Here is a 27950-nt window from a genome sequence, read left to right on the forward strand (position 1 = left end):
GACTTTACGTGCTTCTAGCTCTTGCTGTCACCAGCTTTTGAGTTCAACTGCAAAATAAAGTAGTCAAATCCTTTACCCTGTTTAAACACCCTCCTGTATGATAAGGGTACCTTCAAAGTAGGGCATCAGTTTGACACTCTTACACACTTAGAGAAGTAACTTACTTCATGTACAGTCTCACTGGAATCACAGATGACCAACATAACACATCTGTGACTGCAAGAATTCTCTGGTGCCCACTTCCTTCCTGACCTTAATCAGCAAGAAAGACCAAACCAGAAGCAGAATCCAACACAATGCGCTTCCCCCAACCGTCTCACTCTACCCTAGGTACAATTTTTTTTTTTAACATTAAGGACCTGGACCCTCATCCTCTATACAGATGCTTGCAACCCACCCACCACCCACCACAGCAACCCCTCCCTCCCCCCAAACACAGACACACAGCATAGAAAGATGCATGGGAGGATGCTTGGAAATTTTGCTGATCTTCTAACCCCCCTGAGCAGGGTTACCACCATACGTGACTTATCTACCCCTTATAACAAAGTAACATGAGCCCAGTTTTTATCCTGCGTAATGCACTATCATTCTTAATCACATCACTCCAGGAAATATCAGACCTGAAAATGGTGCTTCCTTTAGTGAAGTCATATGATTGGCTCTCATTAGTTGTACTCTGCAGTGATATGACTCTGGAAAGGGTTTTCTGTAAGTGGCATCATTTTCTGACTTGACGTAAGCAAATTACAACTTCCTAGCAGTTTGCATCCCTGCCAGGGAGAATCAGGTTTTTATGGGATACATACTTATAGCCAGGCAGCTTAAGCATCATAAAAGTTGTCCAACTCTCCAAGTGCAGAAGCAAGCCTCGCAAGAGCCACCAGTTAACCTCAGAGTACAAGTAGGGTGGCATTCAACATGGTGTTACTGCACTTGTTACAGGTTCCTCCATTGATGATCTGTCAGTGTGACCGACCTTGCTCTGCATCTATGTAGCACCACAGCCACAACAAACAAATTTTCTTGTCAAAAGTCTTGTCTGCCTGGATCCAGTATCAGATCCTTGTACAACAAGGCTTTTGATTGACAGCCTGGCCAAGGAATACTCGCAAGCATGCTGGTTTGAAAATGAAAATAGCTTTTGACTGAGGCTTTTAATCTCTCTTTACCAGCTTCTGAGCAGCATGTTACTTTCACTTGTGATTTATTTCTTTCATAAGACCAAATGAAAGAGGAAATGCCAAACTGCCGTGGGCTACTTTTAATTATCGTTCCAAGAGAGATGCTATGGTTTATTATGTCAACTTTCATTCCTCCCAGGGTAAGTGATATATGTTTACTACCAGAAAAACATGAAACCATAGGAAAAACTATAAGCTTCTTTGATGCAGCCTAAAAGGAAAGGGACATGGGGTAAAACTCACCTTCAGTACTGTTCCATCCATTCTACACGTTACAGCACAGAAGCTGCCAGGGAACATAACATTGAAGGAGCTAATGCAACACTAAATCCTGTTTCCACTTACCCCTTTGTAAATATGGTGCAATTCCACTAATGTCAGAGGAGTTTCTCTGGATTTACAATGGTGTAAGTGAGACTAGAATTTGGCCCTAAGAGCTAGGTTTACACATCTGTAACAGGTTGGATGGATTCTCCTGTTGTCCTATCCTGCTGGCAGGTTTTAGGTCCAGGCACGGAGCTGCTGGTTAATTACTAGTAAATCATTGGGTTGGTGTGGCCAACCTAGGGAGAAGTCTTAGGCTTGGCTCTTTGGTAATTTTGGAAATAACTTTATATTAATAACACCAAAACACAGGAGGGTTAGCATTCTGACTCTAGGATGAGTGTGTGGTTTTTGTTAGGAGTTGTGTGGGGAGTTCACCATGTTACACAGAAGAAAACCAGGAAATGTATAGCTGTAGTAACAGCTCTAAAGAGAACAACTCATAGAAACATAGAAATGTAGAACTGGAAGGGACTTAAAGAGTTAATCTAATCCTTCCTCCTGCACTGAGACAGTCTTAAATATACATGACCATCCCTAACAGATGTTTGTCTTGTTCTTAAAACCCTCCAATGATGGGGATTCCACAGTCTTACTAAGTAACCTGTCCCAGTGCTTAAATCACACCAAGAACATGATGTGATGCTGCATTTTACATGATGTTTGCTGCTTGCCACACTTACGCCTCATGGAGTAAGTTAAGGATGAAGTGGCAGCAAGGAAATTAATTTACAATGATTATGATTTTTTAAATTTAATTTTATAAACACTTGTTAATCCTATAATCTGGATACCCCTTGCTATGTAGAAAGTTTGGTGGGTACCGAAGTAAAAATGTAATCTTAGAATAGTTTCTTTTTCCTGTGTGGAAATAAAATATTTATTATAAACTGCTTTCTGAGTCTTCAGAGCATACAACACTGCCATATAATGGCATCAAATTGGAAACAACTAAGGATTTGTAGCAATTTCCGAACTGCTGCACTTTAGCACAGGATTACCAACAGATACAAATTGCTGTGTATATAATATCCTCTCAGTCGTATCACTTCGTAATAAAAGGTTTTGTGGTTAGAAATATAATAATCTAAACTGTATAATAAAGTTATGTTAACCGATGAAGGAAAAAGGTGTTCTCAGAATTTTGGTCTGTACCCCTACTGATGTTGCATAAAGTCAATTTACAACTCATTGCTTACAGATCCAACCTAGTTTTTAAAAAAATCGATCCCAAATATACACTCTGGCCCGGGGCACATCAATAATGTACTTTGCTATATGACAGGGAATCTTGGTATGGGAACAGTGGTCGGCTCCTGGGCTGTGCGACAATACAGACCGGAGCACATTACAGCCATGATGTTCTTAGCCTCTGGGGAAAAGTACACTGAATGTCCTCTAGTACCTAAGCTTTGCAGCCCCCAATTTATACTGAAATATGTTCCAGCATGGGGAAGGGACACTGTAATTCACATAACATTAGTGTTGAACATTATTCTATAGACGTGGTGCTATATTTTTAATATGCGCTCAGCACAGGTCCCTTATTAGTACATCTCTGTATATTTACAGTACTTGAAGTAAGCATGCAGTTATCAAAATCTGTATAGGTGTAATTTTTCACTATGCTGAACCAAGCTGATTGCAACCAGATGTAAGGAACCACCATCTGGGGATGTATTGCAACTACTTCAAGTTACTTGAACGTGACATATCATGTACTATACACATAGAATCATAGAATATCAGGGTTGGAAGGGATCTCAGGAGGTCATCTAGTCCAACCCCCTGCTCACAGCAGGACCAATCCCCAATTAAATCATCCCAGCCAGGGCTTTGTCAAGCCTGACCTTAGAAACTTCTAAGAAAGGAGATTCTACCACCTCCCTAGGCAACGCATTCCAGTGTTTCACCACCCTCCGAGTGAAAAAGTTTTTCCTAATATCCAACCTAAACCTCCCCCACTGCAACTTGAGACCATTACTCCTTGTCCTGTCCTCTTCTACCACTGAGAATAGTCTAGAACCATCCTCTCTGGAACCACCTCTCAGGTAGTTGAAAGCAGCTATCAAATCCCCCCTCATTCTTCTCTTCTGCAGACTAAACAATCCCAGTTCCCTCAGTCTCTTCTCATAAGTCATGTGTTCCAGACCCCTAATCATTTTTGTTGCCCTTCGCTGGACTCTCTCCAATTTATCCACATCTTTCTTGTAGTGTGGGGCCCAAAACTGGACACAGTACTCCAGATGAGGCCTCACCAATGTCGAATAGAGGGGAACGATCACGTCCCTCAATCTGCTCGCTATGCCCCTACTTATACATCCCAAAATGCCATTGGCCTTCTTGGCACTGCTGACTCATATCCAGCTTCTCATCCACTGTCACCCCTACGTCCTTTTCCACAGAACTGCTGCCTAGCCATTTGGTCCCTAGTCTGTAGCTGTGCATTGGGTTCTTTCATCCTAAGTGCAGGACCCTGCACTTATCCTTATTGAACCTCATCAGATTTCTTTTGGCCCAATCCTCCAATTTGTCTACGTCCCTCTGTATCCTATCCCTGCCCTCCAGCGTATCTACCACTCCTCCCAGTTTAGTATCATCTGCAAATTTGCTGAGAGTGCAATCCACGCCATCCTCCAGATCATTTATGAAGATATTGAACAAAACCGGCCCCAGGACCGACCCCTGGGGCACTCCACTTGACACCAGCTGCCAACTAGACATGGAGCCATTGATCACTACCCGTTGAGCCCGACAATCTAGCCAACTTTCTACCCACCTTATAGTGCATTCATCCAGCCCGTACTTCTTTACATCTTGCTGACAAGAATACTGTGGGAGACCGTGTCAAAAGCTTTGCTAAAGTCAAGAAACAATACATCCACTGCTTTCCCTTCATCCACAGAACCAGTAATCTCATCATAGAAGGCAATTAGATTAGTCTGGCATGACCTTTCCTTGGTGAATCCATGCTGACTGTTCCTGATCACTTTCCTCTCATGTAAGTGCTTCAGGATTGATTCCTTGAGGACCTGCTCCATGATTTTTCCAGGGACTGAGGTGAGGCTAACTAGCCTGTAGTTCCCAGGATCCTCCTTCTTCCCTTTTTTAAAGATTGGCACTACATTAGCCTTTTTCCAGTCATCTGGGACTTCCCCCGTTCGCCACGAGTTTTCAAAGATAATGGCCAATGGCTCTGCAATCACAGCCGCCATTTCCTTTAGCACTCTCGGATGCAACTCGTCCGGCCCCGTGGACTTGTGCACGTCCAGCTTCTCTAAATAGTCCCTAACCACCTCTTTCTCCAAAGAGGGCTGGACATCTCTTCCCCATGTTGTGATGCCCAGCGCAGCAGTCTGGGAGCTGTCCTTGTTAGTGAAGGCAGAGGCAAAAAAAGCATTGAGCACATTAGCTTTTTCCACATCCTCTGTCACTAGGTTGCCTCCCTCAGTCAGTAAGGGGCCCACACTTTCCTTGGCTTTCTTCTTGTTGCCAACATACCTGAAGAAACCCTTCTTGTTACTCTTGACATCTCTTGCTAGCTGCAGCTCCAGGTGCGATTTGACCCTCCTGATTTCATTCCTACATGCCCGAGCAATATTTTTATACTCTTCCCTGGTTATATGTCCAACCTTCCACTTCTTGTAAGCTTCTTTTTTATGTTTAAGATCCGCTAGGATTTCACCGTTAAGCCAAGCTGGTCGCCTGCCATATTTACTATTCTTTCTATTATCTCATCGGGATGGTTTGTCCCTGTAACCTCAACAGGGATTCTTTGAAATACAGCCAGTTCTCCTGGACTCCTTTCCCCTTCATGTTAGTCCCCCGGGGATCCTACTCATTCGTTCCCTGAGGGAGTCAAAGTCTGCTTTCCTGAAGTCCAGGGTCCATATCCTGCTGCTTACCTTTCTTCCCTATGTCAGGATCCTGAACTCAACCAACTCATGGTCACTGCCTCCCAGGTTCCCATCCACTTTTGCTTCCCCCACTAATTCTTCCCTGTTTGTGAGCAGCAGGTCAAGAAAAGCTCCCCCCCTAGTTGGCTCCTCTAGCACTTGCACCAGGAAATTGTCCCCTACGCTTTCCAAAAACTTCCTGGATTGTCTATGCACCGCTGTATTGCTCTCCCAGCAGATATCAGGAAAATTAAAGTCACCTATGAGAACCAGGGCATGCGATCTAGTAGCTTCTGCGAGTTGCCGGAAGAAAGCCTCATCCACCTCGTCCCCCTGGTCCGGTGGTCTATAGCAGACTCCCACCACTACATCACTCTTGTTGCTCACACTTCTAAACTTAATCCAGAGACGCTCAGGTTTTTCTGCAGTTTCGTACCGGAGCTCTGAGCAGTCATACTGCTCCCTTACATACAGTGCTACTCCCTCACCTTTTCTGCCCTGCCTGTCCTTCCTGAACAGTTTATAACCATCCATGACAGTATTCCAGTCATGTGAGTTATCCCACCAAGCCTCTGTTATTCCAATCACGTCATAATTCCTTGACATCACCAGGACCTCCAGTTCTCCCATGCACTGCTCACCATATATGAGCTAGATTGTGAGCCTGCCACAAGCCCTATTGATGGGGTGGTGAGAAGCTACACTGTTCTAGGAGCAGCGAATGGAAAGAACTGTGCCTCAATTCCCGCTATACTCCAGCGGATAGTAATTTGCTACTGATTTACTGCCTCCCATTATGTGAGGAATCATCTGTGCTAGCACATTAGGGGTGGAGTCAAAGCTCCCCATCTACCTCCTTGGAATGAGCACACAGCTCGTACTTATCCCTGTGTGTGCTTTGACACTAGACAAGAATGTAAGGATGGGGAAGCAGTCTTATTCCCTTTTACAGCCCTCTGTCCCCTCACAGTCCAGCCCATGACACTGAAACAAAAGTAAAAACTCTAGGATATGGAATACTGTAAGGAAACATCACTGTGAAACTGTAAAGATACGGATAAATGTCAACCTGTACAGATAAGCCACCTTAATGACTCAACTTTGTGTTCATGAAGTAGTGCTAAAAAAGAACTAACGATGCATTATTTGCAATTTTTTCAAAACTCAATAAATAAATTAATCAACTCCTGCTCAATTCAAGCATATTTCATTTGAATATAACTAATGAAATAAAACACAATTTAATATTTGTAGACACCTTCCCCTGCCCCAGTCAGAGGTTGGGGTCCCATAATGCTGGAAACCTGTGACACAAATCTTACATACAGTTCTCAATTCTGTCATCCTCTCTCACCTTGAGCAGTTCCTTACTCTACAGACAGTCTGGATGAATTGAATGGGATGGCCTGTGGAGTGAGGTAGTGCTCAAGATAAGAAAGGGTCACAGAACCAGAGCCTAAGTGTTTAAAAGGGGTAATGTCAAAAAGTTCAAGCCAGGTGTTTTCTACAAAAGTACTGTTCCCTCCAGCTAAAACCAGGTGCATGATCCATCAGAAATAGCAATGCTAACACATAGATGAGGATAACATTGCCAAAGATGAGTGGTATTTGAACGAACTTACAGGAAGAGTGGATACTGGGAAAACTCTTTCTGCCTTCGGACACCAGATCTGGATCACCTGTGCAGTGCATTTCAGAGTTCATTACTCCATCTGGAAAGCAGCGGTAAAAGAAATCGGGACGAGGTCTACAAAAAACACCATGGACATTTGAAATATAAGAGCTGTAGTTATAAATGAACCTCAAAGTGATTATTAAATTTACTGACTATCACATAAAGAGAGTTTACTTCCTTCTTTTTATTCTGCATGTGGTAGCAATAGATATGTTTCTTTATTCCTTCCTTCCTGCCAAACTTTTGCACACATGCTGTCTGTAGGAAAACTTCCAGCAGAGTGTGCTAGCAGCCGCTGGATGGTGGCATCTCTGCTTTCTGACAGGCTCATTCCTGATGGACATGTATAGGCTCGATCCTGAAAGGGAATATGCAGGGCTACGCATTGCATATCCCATAACTCAGTCAACCTGCTCATCATGCTCAGTGATCAAGCAGGCTATCCAATAGAGCAATAATTACCACACATGTTCCACGGGGTTGCACAGGGCTTGTTGACTCTGCTCAGTAGCACCCTTACCTGTTACTATAAGAGGAGGTATGGCCTGCTGGTTAGACTAAAGAACTGGGATCAAGGAACTACAGAATTCTAATCCCAGTCCAGATGCTGAGGTTCAGATCCTCAGTGGCATTTAGGCACCTAACTGCCAGTCACTTCAATGGGAGTCAGGCACTTAAATACTTATGAGGATCTGGGCTTGACTCCTGGGACAAGTCAATTAACTTCTCCGCTTCCATTTCCCTATGTGTAGAATGGAACTAGTGATGCTTACCCGCCTCCCAGGGCTCTTGTGAGGATCAGTTAGTTATGTTTGTAAAACACTTTTAAAGTGAAAAGTGCTAAGTATTATGAGTGCCTGCAGAGCAGTGTTGGGGTGGAGCAGGATGCGTGTCAAAATATAAGCAGAGATACTTTGTATGCTCCACTCCTGAAACCATATGAGACAGCCCTTTCAGGAGTCCATTGGTAATGGACTCCTGAGTTCGGTAATCCTGATGGATGCTGCTACTGATGGAAGATCTCATGGACAGTAGCATGTATACTTGAAATGCAGAACCATGAATTGATTTAAATTTTGTTGTGCTAGTGGGAACTGGCAGCTAAACCCCCGCACACTGTGACTGTTCCCCTTATGTGACACCAGTAAAATGTATAGATTTCAATTTACACCTTTTCTTGCTTGTCTGGATCTTCAAACTAGTCTACCTGCCACACAAACTCCAAAAGCTGACAGCAAAGAATCCTGCCAGTCATATGTCACATAATGACGATATGCGCCATCTTTTCCGGGGGTGAGGACAGGGTAACAGGAATCTCTGCTAATCCAATGTGTTCTGGAGCCTTGCTTAGTCTTTATATTAAAATGGATTATAGATAGACAATCTTAATTTGACAGTTTAAGCCATCACTTAGAACATGACAAGACTTACCTCCCCACTATTAATTTAATAGTATTTGTGCAGACTCCATTCAGAGCGAGAGCCAAGGAAACAGCTAAAAAACAAAATGAACAAAGAGAACAACAACAACCTAGGTAACAAGTTATAAATTCTAGTGTTACAGCATTTGATTTATGAACTGAAACTTTTCATAGATTGAAATTGGATTCTTCAGTATAGCTGAAAGATTTTAATAACCCCATTGTTTTGGCTGACAGTAAACTGCAGAACAGGGTAATAATCCTGGTCTGATTCTGTTGTGCTAAAGGGAAAAAAGGAACAATATATTTTGCAAAAAAAAAAAAAAAAAAGAACCAGCCATAGTGCTGACATAATAAGTAATAATAATTAATAATAAATGAGGAACTTTCTAATTAAATGTCAATCCATTATAGTATGGAAATAGCCTACTTTTTATTTGTATTTAAGAAAAGTTCACCAGTGTTCACAGAGGGCCTGATCTAACTCCCACAGAAGCTTTTTCATTGACTTCATCAGGCTCATATATTCCTTTCTGTTTGGATTTAAATTGCTTTAATGCTGCAGTCTATGTTATAGCTACATGGTGTAATGCAAGAACCATTGCATTGCATTTCTTCTTGGCAAGCCTATCAGGCAGATCTCTTACTTTCGTAGAACAGTCAATGCAATGTGACTTGATTATGACACCTATATCAGGTTATTATGTAAAGAGTGGAATGAAGAGGAAGGACTCATAGGCCAATCCTATATAGATGTGAGTAAAGCTAGAAGAAGAAGATATCAGGCTATTATCTCGTTGCATCGATGTCTTACTTGTTGTACTCCAGAACTTCACTAGCACTTATCATTCTGTATCCACAAAATCCTTGCCTGATGGCTCTGTACATCATAAGTTTTGTCTATTTTTTTCTCTTTTTTAAAATCAAATACTAGGTCTTTGAGAGAGAAAGGGGTGGAGGGAAGGTGTTTTTCCAGCCATTTACAAGGCTGCTGGCAGAAATAAAGGAACAAATTGATACCAAGGACAGCAGTATTGTTCAACACAGTCCCCTACCTTCTACTTTCAACATCTCTGGTCATTTGCTATCTCTTACTCTCTCAGTTTTTTATGATGATTGCATGTGCTCAATAGAAATTTTCTATAAGATCAAATACCTTTGACCAGTAGCATCACAGCACTGTATTTCCCTTTAAAGAGAATGGTAATAAAATGCGAGAAACATATATATGAAATTTCCTGAGTTACACTGTGTGATTCTGCACACAGCCTTCCATCTTGAGTTGCCATTTACGTCTATGCAAAGTGAGTGGAATCTGGCTATAAAATGCTACCATCGGTGTAAGTGGCTGGAGAACTAAGACCTGCATTCAGTTAACATGTATGTTAATGGCTAGACCGGGGCAAAGCAGTGGAGAATCACAACCAGCATTTTCAAACATTTTCCCAGCAGAATCAAAGAGTTCCAAAAGAAAATAATAGTTTAGAATAACAGTTTCTTATTTTTTATTTTTTGTTGTGGGCAGAATGCAATGGGCCAGATCCCCATCTGGTGTAACTCAGCATAGCATCATCAAAGTCAGTGGATCTACACCAGCTGAAGATTATGCCCATTTTGCGTCTGAATTATCTCTTTGAATATGACCAGCACATAAAAGGTTTGAATTTATGCAAATATTGAACAGTGGGATATTTTGTAAAACATTAAAATTGTGGTGTCTTGTGTGATTTGGTGTCTTTTTTTGACGATATTTTTTATTATCTGGGCATTTTAGGGCTAATGGTAACAGCAGTCCAAAATAGGGAAAGAAAAAAAAAGATAGAGAATACCAATCTAAAGTATCCCTAAGCCATGGAGGGAGAACAAACCATGGAGACAGATCCAGAGCTCCTTTGCTTTTGAAATGAGAGAGACAGAATGAAAACCAGCACCATGACTATATATTTTTATATGTATAAATGCATGTTCCCCCTGCCTACTAAATACATTTTCATCAATAAAACATCGCTCATGATAAATTTAACAACAAACTGCCAAGTACTGGCAGCATCAGAAAACAATCTCTAAGATCTTTTCTCCAGCTGATATAACACCAGAATAGGTGAACAAGCTCCAAGAGAATTCCACTCTTCCAAAAATTGATTTTAGCACTAATACCCTCTACATCCAGTCTAGCACAGACAAAAGTCTGGGCAAATATATGGGTCTTAGCCCATGATCTGAAAATCAACAAACTCAAGCTCTGCTTCACCAGCAAAAGGGCAAAAAATTCCAGTCATGGACTCTTCACTACAAATACCCTGCCACTAAGCTCCAAATGTTTGAAACCATAACTATTGGCAAAAGTTCTTTGGCTGATCTCAGACTTTTGTAGGGTGAAGTGTACAGAGACAATTTGAAGGTCTCTTATTGTAGTCAGTAAGGACCCAGACCACAGAGAGCTTTACAAATTAACACCACTGCCTTAAATTGCACTTGGAAATAAACAGGAATCCACTGTGGCATAGAGAATAAAGGAGTTGACTGCCACAGATTCTAGCCAATCAACATTAGAAAGATCTCAGCTGAGTTTCATTACCTTACCCAGCAAGGACCACAATCTGATTTGATCAGGAGAATGTAGAAACAAGGCATGGAATTCATAGGCTTAGAAAAGTATGTAAAAGAGAGAGATTTTTTAAAGATTTTCTTGACTTCAATGGAACCAGCATTTCACCCACATTTTCAGGGCTTGGAATACTAATTAGAACAATCACCGGTAGGAACTCTTATGCACTTGCCATCTTAAAAATCAATCTACTTTACCTAAGAAGGCTTCTTTAATTTCAGTCTTATCTGTCCGCCGGATTATTTTCACCACAAAAATGACAGCCAGTGGCGTGAGGAATGAAATTGCCTGGGAGAGATAACAAATAATCACGTGTGAGAGCATCAACTCCCTGTCATCCCCACGGATTAATAATTAGTTCCAGTTAGCACCACTTAGACCGGATGGCTGAATAATCTTTATTGAACTCCTGACCTTGAGCAAAGTGGGATGATTTATACCTGTAACTAGAGGGCAATGAATATACTTAAAAATTGTAACCTAATTATGGGTTATAATTGATTTGTAATTACTTGGAGCTACATTTAAAGTGTCAGTTTTGCAAATGAAAAAGAACACTGCATAAAGATCATGACTCAGTACTGCCAACAACTACATCTCTGTACGTTTGTTTTCTAGAAGTGGATAAGCAAGTTCTTCACCTTTCTGATCTATTAAGAAACACATATATCACACACAACAATGTAATGTTTAACAGAGTAAAACATGTCAGGTTGTAGACCCTGAGCCTGCAAACAAAGAAGCAAATAGGTAACTTTATTTATTGAGTAAAGTTGCTCATGTGCTTAAGGGTCCGGACCATAGTTTGCAAATTAGACACTAGAAAATAGTATTGGACCTGATTCTGCCACCCTTGTATTAAGTATGTTGGTAATCTCATTGAACCCAATTTCAACAGTGGGGCTATTCACAAAGAAACTACTGCTCAATGTGACAAAGCATGTCAGACAGGTGCATTATTTGTGCTGTATTTCATGCAGGCTGGTCACAGTTAAAATTCTTGGTGAACAACTCACCATAAATATACTGTACTGTAGTTTGAAAAGAATGAACTATTTAGCATATGTAACTGGCGGTGCACAAAAGCAAACGGCCTACTTACTATTTTGCTGATCCAATATTTTCCTCTGTACAGATTCCTAACAGAAAAATACTTCTAACTGAACTCACTGTGCTAACTTGCTTCATATATCTAAAAATGTCCTTTTCCTGGCTTCCATAAACAACAGGATTATAGGTCACTTTACAGCCTAGGGCAGTGGTTCCCAAACTTGTTCTGCCACTTGTGCAGGGAAAGCCCGTGGTGGGGCGGGCCAGTTTGTTTACTTGGCCGAAACTGCAGACGCGGCAATCGCGGCTTCCAGTGGCCGTGGTTTGCTGCTCCAGGCCAATGGGAGCTGCTGGAAGTAGCGGCCAGTACGTCCCTTGGCCCGCGCCACTTCCTGTTGCTCCCATTGGCCTGGAGCAGCGAACTGTGGCCACTGGGAGCGGCGATCGGCTGAACCTGTGGACGCGGCATGTAAACAAACCGGTCTGACCCACCAGAGGCTTTCCCTGCACAAGAAGTGGAACAAGTCTGGGAACCACTGATCTAGGGATTAACTACTTGGAAATGCATGGGCTCACTGCTGTGAAACACATAGCCGTCACATATCCCATCATACTTATCACAAATCTCACAAAATCCATCAGTGTTGGAATTTGGCTGCCATTCTTTACTACTACCTCAGGTTAAAAAAAACCCCACTCATATTCAGACCTCAATTTTCTTGTGTTGAATAGTGTTTTTTCTTCATAAGAAAATCCATTCACTTCAAAAGGACGACTTGTGGAGTAAGATACTACTCAGTGTGAATAAGGGTAGAAGAATCCAGCACAAGCTTTTCCAGAGCTTGGGGATGCTTAAATCTTTTCTTAATATTTTTCCCAAATCTGCAAAAGTGCACTGAGCTGACTTTTCTGGAGCATTAGGGGATCTGAGCCTTATGATTCTCTCATGTACACAACAAGTGTACTGGAGTGGAGCCAAAGGCAGGTTGCTTAATCTGGATCAAAAATTATGGGTGGGGGGGGGGAACAGCTCCCAAAGATCTACAACTAAACTCTAGGGAAGCAAGGTTCAGCAATAGCATATTGTGTGCCATTCTTGTCTGGCAAAGGAACTTGCAGTCAAAATCTACCTTGGATGCATGTGCATGACTCCTGGGAACCTTAATGACAATCCCATTAAAGGAAGAGTTTGGCCTTTGGCGGATGGATCACGTTGCAATAAATGCTTGATTGCAAAGACGCAGTCTGGATTCTTGTGAGGCGTGTCCTTCAGCAGGGATGCTGCTCGTACAGCTCTGCTACTGCAGGCAGTTAATTATATTGTATAGCAGAGCAAAGTGAAAATAAGCTGCCTAGGATGTTTTAGAGAACCTGAAAATTAAACTGTACATTACGGTACTGATTTGTCTGCCATGCTAGCTTGGGCAGGCCATTTAACCTGGGCCAGATTGTGCTATCTTTGTTTACATTGAGTAGTATCTTACTCCTTGAGTAGTCCCATTTAAATAAAAGATGGAGAAACTGATGGAGACTTGGGGAACTAGGACGAAGAGGCCTCTGTGTCCTAGTTCACCCTTCTGAAAAATGGAAATAATACCCCATGCTCAGAGCCAATATTAAGCTCTTTTAAATCATCAGACGTAGTGAGCTATATAAAAGTGCAAAGTATTTATTGCTGTTATAATCTATCCTGGTCCAGATTCCACTCTCTCTTATATCCGTGCAACCCCATTGACTTGAGTGAATAATAAGGGTGAAATTGACAGCAGGAAATGGCTCCCCCTATTTTTACATTTTATTAAGCATGCCATAAATTTTTGTGCAGAACATCTTTCGTTCCAGTTGAATCTCCTGTGTGGACTGGTGGCAGAATACAGGGCTAAGAATGGACTTTATTTCTTTTACCATAGGAATGCAAACATCTCCATCTCTCTCTGAAAACAGAAATTAAACCTTATTATCAGAGACAGTGAAAAAAATGGTTAGTGTAAAATCTAGGCTTATTATTATTTTTAAAAAGAAGGATTCCCAACACACACAAAAACCAAATCTGTCTTCCATTATTGAATAACATGTCAAACTATAGCCTCGCTGACAGACTTATAGCTTATACAGATGAAACAGGGGAGTTAGAAATCTTTTGAACGGGCAGGAGCAACAGAAGATATCAACAAAGGATAGAAGTAAAGCAGAAACTAAATCCAAAATGTTGCACAATCCGTCTGGTAACACTCCAGGTTTTCATATATTTTTAACAAACTGATGGATTTGTGATGGAGATTCAGAACTGTTCACATTTGCAATTCATTGTGTTGGCTGTTATTGGTCATTTGAAAACATCAATTGATAACCCCATGCTCTGGGTGTCCCGAAACCTCTGACTGCCATAAGCTAGGCCTGGCATCAGGGTACGGATCATTTGATAATTGCCCTGTTCTGTTCATTCCTTCTCAAGCATCTCACACCACCCATTGTTGGAAGACTGGATAATAGGATAGATGAACCATTGGTCTGCCTCAGTATGGCAGTTTTTATGTTAGGAAATCAATTTACTCATCAGTGCAATATATGTATAAGCTAAACCTGACCTACCAGAGATTGCCTTTTACTTCCATAATAGAACCGTGCAGGGCTCACATCTATAATATATGTCACAAGGGTCTAGATAATAACATCCCCCTCATGATTCAGTGAAATCTGCTAATATTGCTTTGATGGGTGAGACACCAGTAAAAGTCTAGCACATTCATTATTCATCTTGGCAGCCTAAAGATAAATGGAAGTTGCACAAATCTCCCAGAAAAGCACTTGTTGTTGTCTCTGATTACTTCAATAAAATCCATTGGCACACAAGATTTAATTTGTATGGTGAAAAATACTGATTTTTCACTTCCATGCTGCTTTATTGCTTGATAGCATACTTTAATGATTTAGGGCTAGATTGTATGCTCACCCTCGGAGCCTGTGTAAGGGGCAGTATAGCAGTGCGGTCCTGGAAGCAGCATTGGGAAGGAGTCATATTCTCCCCTTACTCCAGGGGGTTAGTAATCTGCTACTTACCCATGCCAGAATACTACCCTTCCTGCACCACACCAGCTTAGCCCCACTGGCTGGAATGTTTAGGGGCTGGGACCATGGTTCAGGAGCTCAAGCAGGGAAGCATGCACATGGGTTGGTCAGGCTATGATCCAGTGGTTCTCAACCTATTTACCACTGTGGGCTGCATATGTGGCCTGCAATTCGTTATGTGGGCCGCATCCAATGCTACCTGTATGGCCCTGATGATGTCACATGGGCCGCAGCTGTGTGCTGATCGGGCCACAAGTGGCCCACGGGCTGCAGGTTGTGAACCATTGATTGGGGAAGGCATATTTTTCTATAGTATAGAAATTAGAGTGGAATCCACCTAAGCAAACACCTGGTACTGAGTAAAGCACTCACTTGTCTTATTAAACAGTTAGCAGATGTGATGGACTGTGTAAATGCCTAAAGCCACGAGGTGCTGTGCTGAGCAGTTCCTGGGAGGGGCACTTCCTCAACCTTCAGTGGGAGCTGAGGGTACCTAGCACTTTGCAGGGTCAGCCATGAATATCCCATGCATGCCTGTCCTTGAAGACACAGAACAGTGAAGTCCCTTCCTGTTCTTCCCCTTTGCCAACATGCAGATTTAGCCTAACTTGAGTCTGGAGCTAGACTATTCATGACTTTCCTCTGGACTTTAAAACTGCCCAGTGTTCTAAATGTAGGACTTTGTAACAAATGCTAAATAATTCTTTGTTTGGACATTCATTTTAAAATTGGTTTATGACGCTGGTAACAGGAAGCACCTTCAATTATGAAAGTAAATAACACGTGTGTGTGTGTGTGTTTTGTTTTAATTAAAGAAATAAGACCAACTTTCTTAATTCAAGGAGTCACTCACAGATGAGCTGCCTTTTACTGAGTGAAATAGTCTAAGACAGAGATGGGCAAACTATGTCCCTGCCTGGCCTGTCCTGAGCTCCTGGCCCCTGAGCTCCTGGCCAGGGAGGCTAGCCCCCATCACCTCCCCACTGTCCCCCCTCCCCTGCAGCCATGCCACCACAAGGACAGCATGGCTTGCGCCCACCCACCTCCCAGGCTTTCCAATAAGCCTATCCTGCTGCTCTGAGTGGCCTGGTAAGGGGGCAGGGAGGGCGAGGGTTGGATAAGGGACAGGAGGTCCCGGTGGGCAGTCAGAGGACAGGGGGTGGTTGGATGGGGCGGAGGTTTGGGGGGGTGGGGGCGGTCAGGAGACAGGGAGCAGGGGGTTGGATAGGGGTGGGGTCCTGGGGGGGGCAGTTAGGGACGGGGGTCCCAGGAGGGTTCATCAGGGGACAAGGAGTGGGGGGGGCGTTGGATGGGTCGGGGGTCCTGGGGGTCCTGTCAGGGGGTGGGGTGTGGATAGAGGTCGGGGCAGTCAGGGGACGGGAGCAGGGGGGTTGGATAGGGGGTGGGGTGCCGGGGGGGCCGTTAGAGGCAGGGGATCCCAGGAGGGGGCGGTCAGGAGACAAGGAGCGGGGGGGGGTTGGATGAGTCGGGAGTTCTGAGGTGGGAGGTTGGGGCGGGAAGTGGGAGGGGGAGCATAGGGGGTAGCGGCCAGGCTGTTTGCGGAGGCACAGCCTTCTCTACCTGGCCCTCCATACCGTTTCGCAACCCCCCCCGATGTGGCCCTCTGACCAAAAAGTTTGCCCACCCTGGTCTAAGCCAATCCGAGCACATGGTTACTGACTCACAGCTGCACTGGTGCTTTCAGCTGCCCTACAGTATGCCAAAAACTGGCATTTGGGGTAGGAGAAAGATAAGGATCAAATGTACCACCCTTACATTCTTGCTATTTATGAACCACTGGATGTCATCTATGACATCTAATGCATTATCTTTCCTACTTCTCCCACGGCCATTTTATTTTTTTAATGTGATTTCCACATTGCTGCAACCCCCTGCACAGTTATTCACTACTGCCCTAAGAACTCATCAACTATATGCCCAAAGCAAATTTTGGGCAGGATTCGCTGACCCTCGCACACTGAAGAGTAGTACCTTACTTCACTGATTTCAGTGGGGCTGCTCATGAAGCAAGATACCACTCTGTGTGAGAATTAGGCTCCTGGCTCCATCTGCCTCTATCTTTTTACACTGTTCAAAATGTCTGCTTTTCATTTAACTTTTTCACCCTATTGTGATGGGGAAATACTTAATGAGGCTTCCTCCTAACTTAGTAATAACTGTATCCTGGGCGATTAAACATCTTGGCCTTCAGCTTTTGACTTTGTTTGGTCAGAATAGGATTATTGTCTCGTAAATAAGAAGCACACTCAATTTATCAGCTATATAACTAAAAATATTTATTAACTTTGGATTTACTCTCTTGTCCAAAGACAAAAATCATCAAACTACATCATTTGTTTTGCCTTCCTTCTGAATTAAAGCCACTGACCTTAAAGACAAAAGACTCACAGGGAAACCCTGGCCCCACTGAAGTCAGTGGCAAACTCCTTTTGACTTCAAGGGAACCAGGATTTCCCTGAGGTAATTCCACACAAGCTGGTGGAGATACTGTAGGAATTTTTCCACCCGTAGAATTATGTCCACTGACTTCTAAAAATATATGCTCCGTATGTGGAGGTAACTGGTATGATGGGGGGGGAGGTACTCAGTGCCAGGGACTTATTTAAATAAGTGTAGTATCTCTCCACAATAAGTGCTGAAAGCTAGTATTGTAAAGGTACCTTGATATAAGTTGCTCCCACTAGCTTAAAACCATTCCTGCATGTGCATATGAACTCTGCTGGGCGTGGCAGGGTGAACAATAACACTGTCATGTCAGGTGAGTGCTAGGATTCTTGAAAACTGATTCTGTGATATACTGGGCACCCTGATCTCCCATTGACCCCTTGACTGTTCACAGAAAACCAACACAAAGGGGCTGTGAACGTGAGCAAATCACAATGTAGAGATTTGGGGTAAAATTTTCAAAGGTGCCAAAGGGCACTAAGAAAGGTAGTTAGGTGCTTAGGGATGCAGACAGATGCCTAGTGGGATTTTCAAAAGTGCCCAGACACCTAATGCAGGAGCCTATCATACCTCACATCCATTAGTGAACTCTTGCTTAAATCTGAAACAGCACCATCAATATAGAATTCAGAATATGGTACTTCCGCTCCTCCTGCACTGTTCGTTGCGTTTTTTCTAAGCATGCTCTGTAACATTTCTCATATTATGAATACGTTCAGGCTTACATGGTTTTGAATCTTATCATAATCAGAACCCAAGGAACAGTCTATATTTACACAAGTTTTCCTGTTATCAAATGAAAGTGTGTTTAGTTTACAGTTCATATAGCTGTCAAATGATCCATTAAATCTCTGGTACTTACAAACATGAGGCGTGTAGGTATGTTGTCTGATTGTACCAAAGGATTTTTATAAAGCCAGATTTCTTCTGGCTGGATAACTCTCTGGAATGGATCCAAAAACTCTGTAAAACTAAACATAACAATAAAAGATATTTTTTCCAGTTCAAAAAGATGATGGATATTGAAATAATAGCCTTGCAGAACCCCCTCGCCAAAACTAATTAGGACACTACAGCCATTAATCATCCATACATATTGCCACCCTACACCACTGTGTTATAGTTATATAACCTTCATACATATACACTCAGCAAAATGGTTCTGAAAATTGCATGAACTGCACCTTTTAAAGAGTATCTTAAACTGCACTCAAGGGGATAAATTACCATTATTTTCTACTCAAGGTACAAACTAGAACAGGATACCATGGGAAGAAGGTGCCATGTACAGAAAAAGAAAAACACTAATTGATAAGTCATAGCATCCAAATTTCAAGTCTTGGGATGCAAAGTTTGAGGTTCAAAAACTAGTAGTCCTATAGTCATTAGGCAGATAGAAAGATACAATAAAGAGAATTTCTCCCATTGACAGAAAGAACAGGATAATCTTTACAAAACATCTTTTCCAAAAGACACTTATCCCCTAAAAAGACCCAGTTGGCGACCTCTTTAGATTTGGAATATGGGCAAGTAACAGTGTCCAGCCTTTGAAGATGGAAAGAGCTATTACTGAAGTCAAGTCAAGTAAGTCCCTCCTCTCTTGTTCAGATACCTTTGATTGATTGTCTTTTAAAGTCTGAATACTTTAATTGGGTAGAAATGTCCTCCGGAACTTTGGGAATAACCTGGAGGTCTAGATTTATTTGTAGTTCTTGAAATATATCAGTCTAAAATCATTCCTCCATGTCCTCTGACCTGTCCATCTTAAGGCAAAAGTGAGATGCTAGAAAGATGGAAAAATTCAAGAGGAAGAAAGGATGTTTATCTTACAATTGTGGAATGCAGGTGGAGGTGGGGATGTGAACCAACTAAGAAAAGCAGGATTTGGAAGGAAATGGGATAGTCAAAAATAATGTAGGGCCACATTTATAAAAGTATTTACGTGCCTAGTGGGATGTACAAGAGTGCTTAAGCTCTTAACTCTAATTGAAGTCAATGGAAGTTAGGCACCTAGAATCATAGAATATCAGGGTTGGAAGGGACCTCAGGAGGTCATCTAGTCCAACCCCCTGCTCAAAAGCAGGACCAATCCCCAATTAAATCATCCCAGCCAGGGCTTTGTCAAGCCTGACCTTAAAAACTTCTAAGGAAGGAGATTCCACCATCTCCCTAGGCAACGCATTCCAGTGTTTCACCACCCTCCGAGTGAAAAAGTTTTTCCTAATATCCAACCTAAACCTCCCCCACTGCAACTTGAGACCGTTACTCCTTGTCCTGTCCTCTTCTACCACTGAGAATAGTCCAGAACCATCCTCTCTGGAACCACCTCTCAGGTAGTTGAAAGCAGCTATCAAATCCCCCCTCATTCTTCTCTTCTGCAGACTAAACAATCCCAGTTCCCTCAGCCTCTCGTCATAAGTCATGTGTTCCAGACCCCTAATCATTTTTGTTGCCCTTCGCTGGACTCTCTCCAATTTATCCACATCCTTCTTGTAGTGTGGGGCCCAAAACTGGACACAGTACTCCAGATGAGGCCTCACCAATGTCGAATAGAGGGGAACGATCACGTCCCTCAATCTGCTCGCTATGCCCCTACTTATACATCTCAAAATGCCATTGGCCTTCTTGGCACTGCTGACTCATATCCAGCTTCTCATCCACTGTCACCCCTACATCCTTTTCCACAGAACTGCTGCCTAGCCATTTGGTCCCTAGTCTGTAGCTGTGCATTGGGTTCTTTCATCCTAAGTGCAGGACCCTGCACTTATCCTTATTGAACCTCATCAGATTTCTTTTGGCCCAATCCTCCAATTTGTCTACGTCCCTCTGTATCCTATCCCTGCCCTCCAGCGTATCTACCACTCCTCCCAGTTTAGTATCATCTGCAAATTTGCTGAGAGTGCAATCCACACCATCCTCCAGATCATTTATGAAGATATTGAACAAAACCGGCCCCAGGACCGACCCCTGGGGCACTCCACTTGACACCGGCTGCCAACTAGACATGGAGCCATTGATCACTACCCGTTGAGCCCGACAATCTAGCCAACTTTCTACCCACCTTAAAGTGCATTCATCCAGCCCATACTTCTTTAACTTGCTGACAAGAATACTGTGGGAGACCGTGTCAAAAGCTTTGCTAAAGTCAAGAAACAGTACATCCACTGCTTTCCCTTCATCCACAGAACCAGTAATCTCATCATAGAAGGCAATTAGATTAGTCTGGCATGACCATCCCTTGGTGAATCCATGCTGACTGTTCCTGATCACTTTCCTCTCATGTAAGTGCTTCAGGATTGATTCCTTGAGGACCTGCTCCATGATTTTTCCAGGGACTGAGGTGAGGCTGACTAGCCTGTAGTTCCCAGGATCCTCCTTCTTCCCTTTTTTAAAGATTGGCACTACATTAGCCTTTTTCCAGTCATCTGGGACTTCCCCCATACGCCACGAGTTTTCAAAGATAATGGCCAATGGCTCTGCAATCACAGCCGCCATTTCCTTTAGCACTCTCGGATGCAACTCGTCCGGCCCCGTGGACTTGTGCACGTCCAGCTTCTCTAAATAGTCCCTAACCACCTCTTTCTCCAAAGAGGGCTGGACATCTCTTCCCCATGTTGTGATGCCCAGCGCAGCAGTCTGGGAGCTGTCCTTGTTAGTGAAGACAGAGGCAAAAAAAGCATTGAGCACATTCGCTTTTTCCACATCCTCTGTCACTAGGTTGCCTCCCTTATTCAGTAAGTGGCCCACACTTTCCTTGGCTTTTTTCTTGTTGCCAACATACCTGAAGAAACCCTTCTTGTTACTCTTGACATCTCTTGCTAGCTGCAGCTCCAGGTGCAATTTGGCCCTCCTGATTTCATTCCTACATGCCCGAGCAATATTTTTATACTCGTCCCTGGTCATATGTCCAAACTTCCACTTCTTGTAAGCTTCTTTTTTATGTTTAAGATCCGCTAGGATTTCACCGTTAAGCCAAGCTGGTTGCCTGCCATATTTACTATTCTTTCTATTATCTCATCGGGATGGTTTGTCCCTGTAACCTCAACAGGGATTCCTTGAAATACAGCCAGCTCTCCTGGACTCCTTTCCCCTTCATGTTAGCCCCCCAGGGGATCCTACCCATCTGTTCCCTGAGGGAGCTATCTTGCTTAGTCACTTTTGTAAGTCCAATCAGGCATCTATCTGCATACCTTTGTAAATCTGGGCCATAGGAACACAAGCTCTGCAACAGAAACTCTCATCCAGGTCTCATAGCTCTTTCAGAAATCCACCTGAAATTTCTTGTCAATGTCATGGCTAAGGCTACAAGAAAGCCCAATACAATACAGGCTGACAAATAATATATGCAAAAAAAATCCCACATTAATTTGTTGGCTGAATCCTCTTTCCCCCATTTTCTTCCCCACAACCACCCAAATTCTTTTAAAAGCTTGAACAGAAATCTAGAATATTTACAAATCTGTGATGCACAATACATTGAGCCCCATTTCCAATGAGTCTGGGCCAAAAACTAAATGAAATAAAGCTGATACTTTAGAAAACCAGAAACTCTCTCAAAGGACTGCAATTAAATGAATCATAGCAATGATTTTAGGATTCTGGTAGTTCTACAATCAAGGTCAATAAACCCAAGAAAATTAAAAAGGCTAGAAATAACAAAACTTTTCCCTTTAGGTTACTTCCTAAAAAAAGAAATCTGCTGAGTCGAAAAAAACAACACACTTTCTCATGCGCCTGGTGATTTTTTATATTTTTTAAATTTTTTTGTGGGATGACTGGCAAATAAAGGATATTCTAAGAAATGCTTTTTTGTTTTGCTTTGAAGAAAGGGATTCAATGATTGTTTCCAGCAAATTTTATTTTCTTTTGAATGTATCAGCTGTATAAATATTGAGACATTCTTAAAAACAAAAATTGCTTCAAGTCAGATTTTAAACGTTCTCTGTTAAGGCAAATATTTTACATAGATTCAGTGGCAGATTTTCAAAGGGACAAATGGCACCCTAAGGTTAAAATAAACAATACACACACTTTCCATACAATATTTTTCTTGTTGGTTCGGTAGGGCCTAATCAAGTCTGTTTAGCTCAAACAGTGAAATGGTATCTTAACAGATTAAGAAGATTTTTGTTGTAAAAATTTTTTACAGATGATTTTTCTGTGCTCAGATAACTCAAGTATGGCTATGTTTGAGAACTTCTGACTCCTCGTGTGCTATAAAGTGTACAGTCCTCTAAGAAATATGTGCTTTGCTGCGGTTGAAAAAGATCAGTTAAGATCTAATTGTGATATAATACTGTTGCTCAGTGGTTGTGAAAAAATTCAGATAACTAGCCAGGACCCTGTCCTCCTGTCTGTTAACACGCACGCACACAAACACACACACACCATTCATGACAGCGGAACAAAGCTTTGGAGTCCAGTCTGACACATTGTTAAGCTAACTATCAGGTGGATTCAGGGTATGTCTCCATTTGAGCTGGGAGGTGTGATTCCAGCTCGTGTAGACATACGCATGCTAGCTTTGCTCGATATAGTACCTAAAAATGGCCATGTGTCCACAGCAGCACAGCCAGCAACTTGGGCTAACCACCTGAGAATGTACCCAGGGGTTTAGGACTGGATTGTTTTGGGGGCAGCTAGCCCAAGCGGCTACCCATGCTGCCACAGTTGCAGCTACTTTTAAGGACTAGCTCAAGCAGAGCTATCATAGGTACATCTATGCAAAATAGGACTTGCACCTCCCAGCTCCAATGAAGACCTACCCTAAGTGGTGAAAAAACCTTTCCATACCCGCAGCTCTGTAGGAAATGCCACCCTCCCGTTGGACTGCAGATCTGGCCACAGTGATGCATATGCTAGTTATGCTCACGCTGGATTATGGTAACACACCGCATCTGAGGTTGAATGTTGAAAATATGCAAAGGCGCCAGCTTGTGCAGACTATGGCTGCCGGCCTCCTCAGCAGGCTGCTATGAATATATCAGTGATTTTGTCTCCATCAGTAGCCAATCTGGAGAAGTAAACTCCTCTATACTAGGCAGAGCCGAGGACAAAATGCATGAGAGTTGGAGGTGAAGCATTCTCAACTGAGGGCATTCCATATGGTTTGGAAAGGATAGCAGTATTGTCATTCGAGTCATTCTGGGAAAGTTGAAGGCCACCAAGAATCATAGTTCTACTATATCTAAGGCACTTCACACCCCTGATTGTAAAAGTGGAGTGGGATAGGGAGAGCACGGATTGCTCCTGAAGGTGCTTATCCAGACATACATATATAGACAAGCACATGTGTCTGGATATCCAAACAATGAAACAAAAGCTACTGCTAGAATTTCAGAGAATGCAGTTATTGTAAGGTCACATCTTAAATGACACCTTCCCGCATGTATCTAGTGGTCTCAGTGACTCAAGGATCTGTTTCAAGGCACTGGAAAAGATAGACATGCCAAGGAATGCCTTGAAGCACAGACACACTCTTTGATATGTCTAGGCCTTGATGAATTTCCTCAAGCTATGAAGAACAATGGATACATGTGCATTGATGCTTCAAGGCATTGCTTCTGGCATCTAGTTGTATGAGCATCACTGCACTTCTTGAAATGTGTCACATTAGACCGCACATTTATATAAACACACATTTGAGTACATGAACAAACGACAGTAACATTAAAGGTTTGGGGGGCTTTCTGCTGCTTTGCCTTCTGTCTCCTTTTTTCCTCTTAAAAACAAAAAGTATTAATTAAACATTTGTTTGAGAAGTTAAACAAATGTAAAGAAATACAAATGTATAGTTCTCATAGCAATCAACACCCAACCACACTGCAAATACATATTAAGGCATAAAAGTTAACCCCTCAAAGGTAATGTGAAGTACTACATATTCAGAGGAGAACAAAGTGTAATTAATGTTAGCATATTTTGGTTCTAGCAAGAATCATAACTGAATTTTCTGATTCTTAAGCTTCCAAAATCTTTGAAATCTTCTAATGACAGATTTAATTTTGTCTCAGCATTTAACCAACAATTATAGTTATATAATTAGTAAAAACAATCCTGTGTCCACATAGCTTATTAAATTCGATTATGAATATGTTGCTTTCTTTTAATTGTTTCTATGAACTGTGGTCAGCTACTGCATTGGAACATAATGAACAAAAAGGAAAGCAATTTGCTGAAACTGAACAAGAATCAATTAGAAAAATTATAACTGAACAAAATGAAGCAGAAGTGGAGGTGGATGTTGTTGTGTGAGCAATAAAGAAACAAACAATAGAATGAGAGGGAATGAAAAAACAGAGACTGTACCTGAAAAAAAAATCACATTTTTGTATAGAAAGACCAATTATTTTTCATACCAGTTCACATCACCGGTGGGCAACAGGATCTAAGAATTCACCAGCTTTGAATGTACATGTCCTATTAAATAATCATGTGGATACACTGGTTTCCTAAGTTTCCTGATACTGAATGATTTATGTTCCTTGGTCCTGTTTGATAGTGCAGGCTATTACTATTCATAAGATACCACAAGTTTGTTTGGATGAGTATGTATATTAGTAATAGATAGCTATACTCTGTTTTGCCAGGTCTTACATAAAGAAAAATGGTTTCTAGATATTTTGTATCATAAATCAAAACATAGGCACATCCATCCTTAAATAAAGCAAATCTTATGTTTCCTGGGTTGTAACTTAGAAAGTTTACACTTTATTCTTATGAACGATTTACTTGCTTTCCTCTTTCCCTCCCTTTCCATACTTTTATAGGTTTGGAAAAATGTATAACATTTGTTAGTAATAGTCTAACAGACAAAAAGACAGACAAAATGTTCAAATGTAACAGCCTGAGTCAAAGCCTTAAGTGAATGGAAAGACTCCCACTGGCTTGGATCAAGCTCTTGGGATATTTAAAGAAGCCTAAAGGAGTTAGACACCCTAATCCCATTAAAAGTCAACTGAAATTGGGTGCCAAGTTCACTTAGGCTTCTTTGCAAATCCCCGCTTTAGGGTCTAACCAATACACTCCTAAACTGGTAGTTAAGCACCTAAATAAAAGTGGTCTGATTTTCAAGGCACTGAGCACCAACAGTTCCTATTGACTTCAGTTTGATTTAAGGGTGTTCAGCACTTCTAAAATTGAAACGAGTTGTATGTAGGTGCCTCATTATGGATTTAAGAACCTAAAGCTAGATATTAGTGTTTAAAATGCTTGTCCTAAATAATGTTGTCAATAAAAACCATCCAGGGATACAGAATCAACCAAACTTCCTTTGGGCATCACAAAAATACCCACAAGGAATCTGGGAATTGTGCCTCCTCTGTAACAACTGCTACTGGCATTAAAAACCACAAATAAGGGCTAGGGTCGCTATTTAATGCATAACCTTTTATTGTTTCAAATTGACTGCGTAGGCTATCTGCAGTCATAGAATCATAGAGCTGGAAGAGACCTCGAGAGGTCATCTAGTCCAGTCCCCTTCAATCAAGGAAGGACTAAGTATTATACGCGTTGGCATTCAGCAGTGTGAAGTCATAAGGAACCAGGGACATCAGAAAGTGGCTGAGATCAGAAAGAGTGGAGATAAAAGTAGAACAGAAAGCAGAAAAACATCTCAGGAGAGTGACAGTGAGTGCAAAGGCAGAGAGAGATCAAAAAGAGCCCAAAGCCTACTAAACTTGTAATAATGTGTGGCTTCTGCTACCCAAATATTAATTGTGTCACACAGGGACAGAGACCGCATGTTTTAGTATGACATTACATTTAAGAGGGCTAAATGTAAATGTATACATCAAAGAACAAAGAATATAAGCCATATTTAGAGTATGGGGGACTCTATCCTGGCAAGTAGTGACCCTGAAAAAGATTTGAGGGTCGTGGTGGATAATCAGCTGAACATAAGCTCCCAGTGTGACACGGAGGTCAAAAGAGTTGATGTGATACCTTGGATACATCAACAGGGGAATCTCAAGTAGGAGTAGAGGTTATTTTACTTCTGAATTTGGCACTGGTGTGACTGCTGATGGAATACTGTGCCCAGTTCTGGTGCCCACAATTCAAAAAGGATGTTGATAAATTGGAGGGGGTTCAAAGAAGGGCCAGGAGAATGATTAGAGGATTAGAAAACATGCCTCATAGTGATAAACTCAAGGAGTTCAATCTATTTAATTTAACAGAGGGAAAGTTAAGGGGTGGCTAGATTGGGCTGTAAGTATCTACATGTGGAACTTGGACTCTTCAGTCTAGCAGAGAAAGATATAACATGACCCAGTGCATGAAATTGCAGCTACACATACTCAGACTGGAAATAAGGCGTACATTTTGAATCATTGGAACAATTTACCATGGGTCATCATTGACAATTTTAAAATCAAGATTGGATGTTTTCTAAAAGATATGCTCTAGGAATTATTTTGGGGAAGTTCTATGGCCTGTGTTATACAGGTCAGACTAGATGGTCACAATGGCCCCTTCTTGTTTTGGAATTTATGACTAGAGCTCATCAGATTATTTCTTGCAAATAATTCATCTTTATTTTTTCTGTTCACAAATAGTCCCAAGAACCGGTTGCAATGTGCAGTTGCTCATCTAATAACTGATGGAAATGTGTAGCGCAGGGAATCATTGACTTCAATAGGACACCACATGGTCTACTCACATGCCAGGCATTGCAAGGGGAGTGGCAAATTACGCACTATGGCTTATCCATAAATTGGTAGCTGTATTTTATATTTGCATTTCCTGCCACATGATGAATCACAAGGTAAAATTTTTCAAAAGTTTCTAAATGGTTTAGCATTTAGCTTATGTTCAGCTGATTATCCACCACGACCCTAAATATGGCTTATATTCTTTGTTCTTTGATGTATACATTTACATTTAGCCCTCTTAAATGTAATGTCATACTAAAACATGCGGTCTCTGTCCCTGTGTGACACAATTAATATTTGGGTAGCAGAAGCCACACATTATTACAAGTTTAGTAGGCTTTGGACTCTTTTTGATCTCTCTCTGCCTTTGCACTCACTGTCACTCTCCTGAGATGTTTTTCTGCTTTCTGTTCTACTTTTATCTCCACTCTTTCTGATCTCAGCCACTTTCTGATGTCCCTGGTTCCTTATGACTTCACACTGCTGAATGCCAATGCGTATAATACTTAGTCCTTCCTTGAATGCAGGGGACTGGACTAGATGACCTCTCGAGGTCCCTTCCAGTTCTATGATTCTATGACTGCAGATAGCCTACGCAGTCAATTTG

General features: G+C 42.0%; 1 protein-coding gene across 2 annotated transcripts in view; it reads right to left on the reverse strand.

Moving 5' to 3' along the window:
- The window catches only part of PLPP4 (phospholipid phosphatase 4), a 97756-nt gene that overhangs the window by 45312 nt on the left and 24494 nt on the right, over positions 1-27950 (reverse strand). For both annotated transcript variants that reach the window (XM_073354964.2, XM_078853864.1), the window contains exons 2-5: positions 18556-18664; positions 11306-11396; positions 8511-8574; positions 7027-7151 (exon numbers count right to left, since the gene is read on the reverse strand). In XM_073354964.2, coding sequence (XP_073211065.2) covers positions 7027-7151; positions 8511-8574; positions 11306-11396; positions 18556-18561 — 286 coding nt within the window. In that variant the 5' untranslated portion in view covers positions 18562-18664. The remainder of the gene's footprint in view (positions 1-7026; positions 7152-8510; positions 8575-11305; positions 11397-18555; positions 18665-27950) is intronic.

This window comes from Lepidochelys kempii, chromosome 7 (assembly GCF_965140285.1).
Source record: "Lepidochelys kempii isolate rLepKem1 chromosome 7, rLepKem1.hap1, whole genome shotgun sequence".
In the NCBI taxonomy this organism is placed as follows: domain Eukaryota; kingdom Metazoa; phylum Chordata; order Testudines; family Cheloniidae; genus Lepidochelys; species Lepidochelys kempii.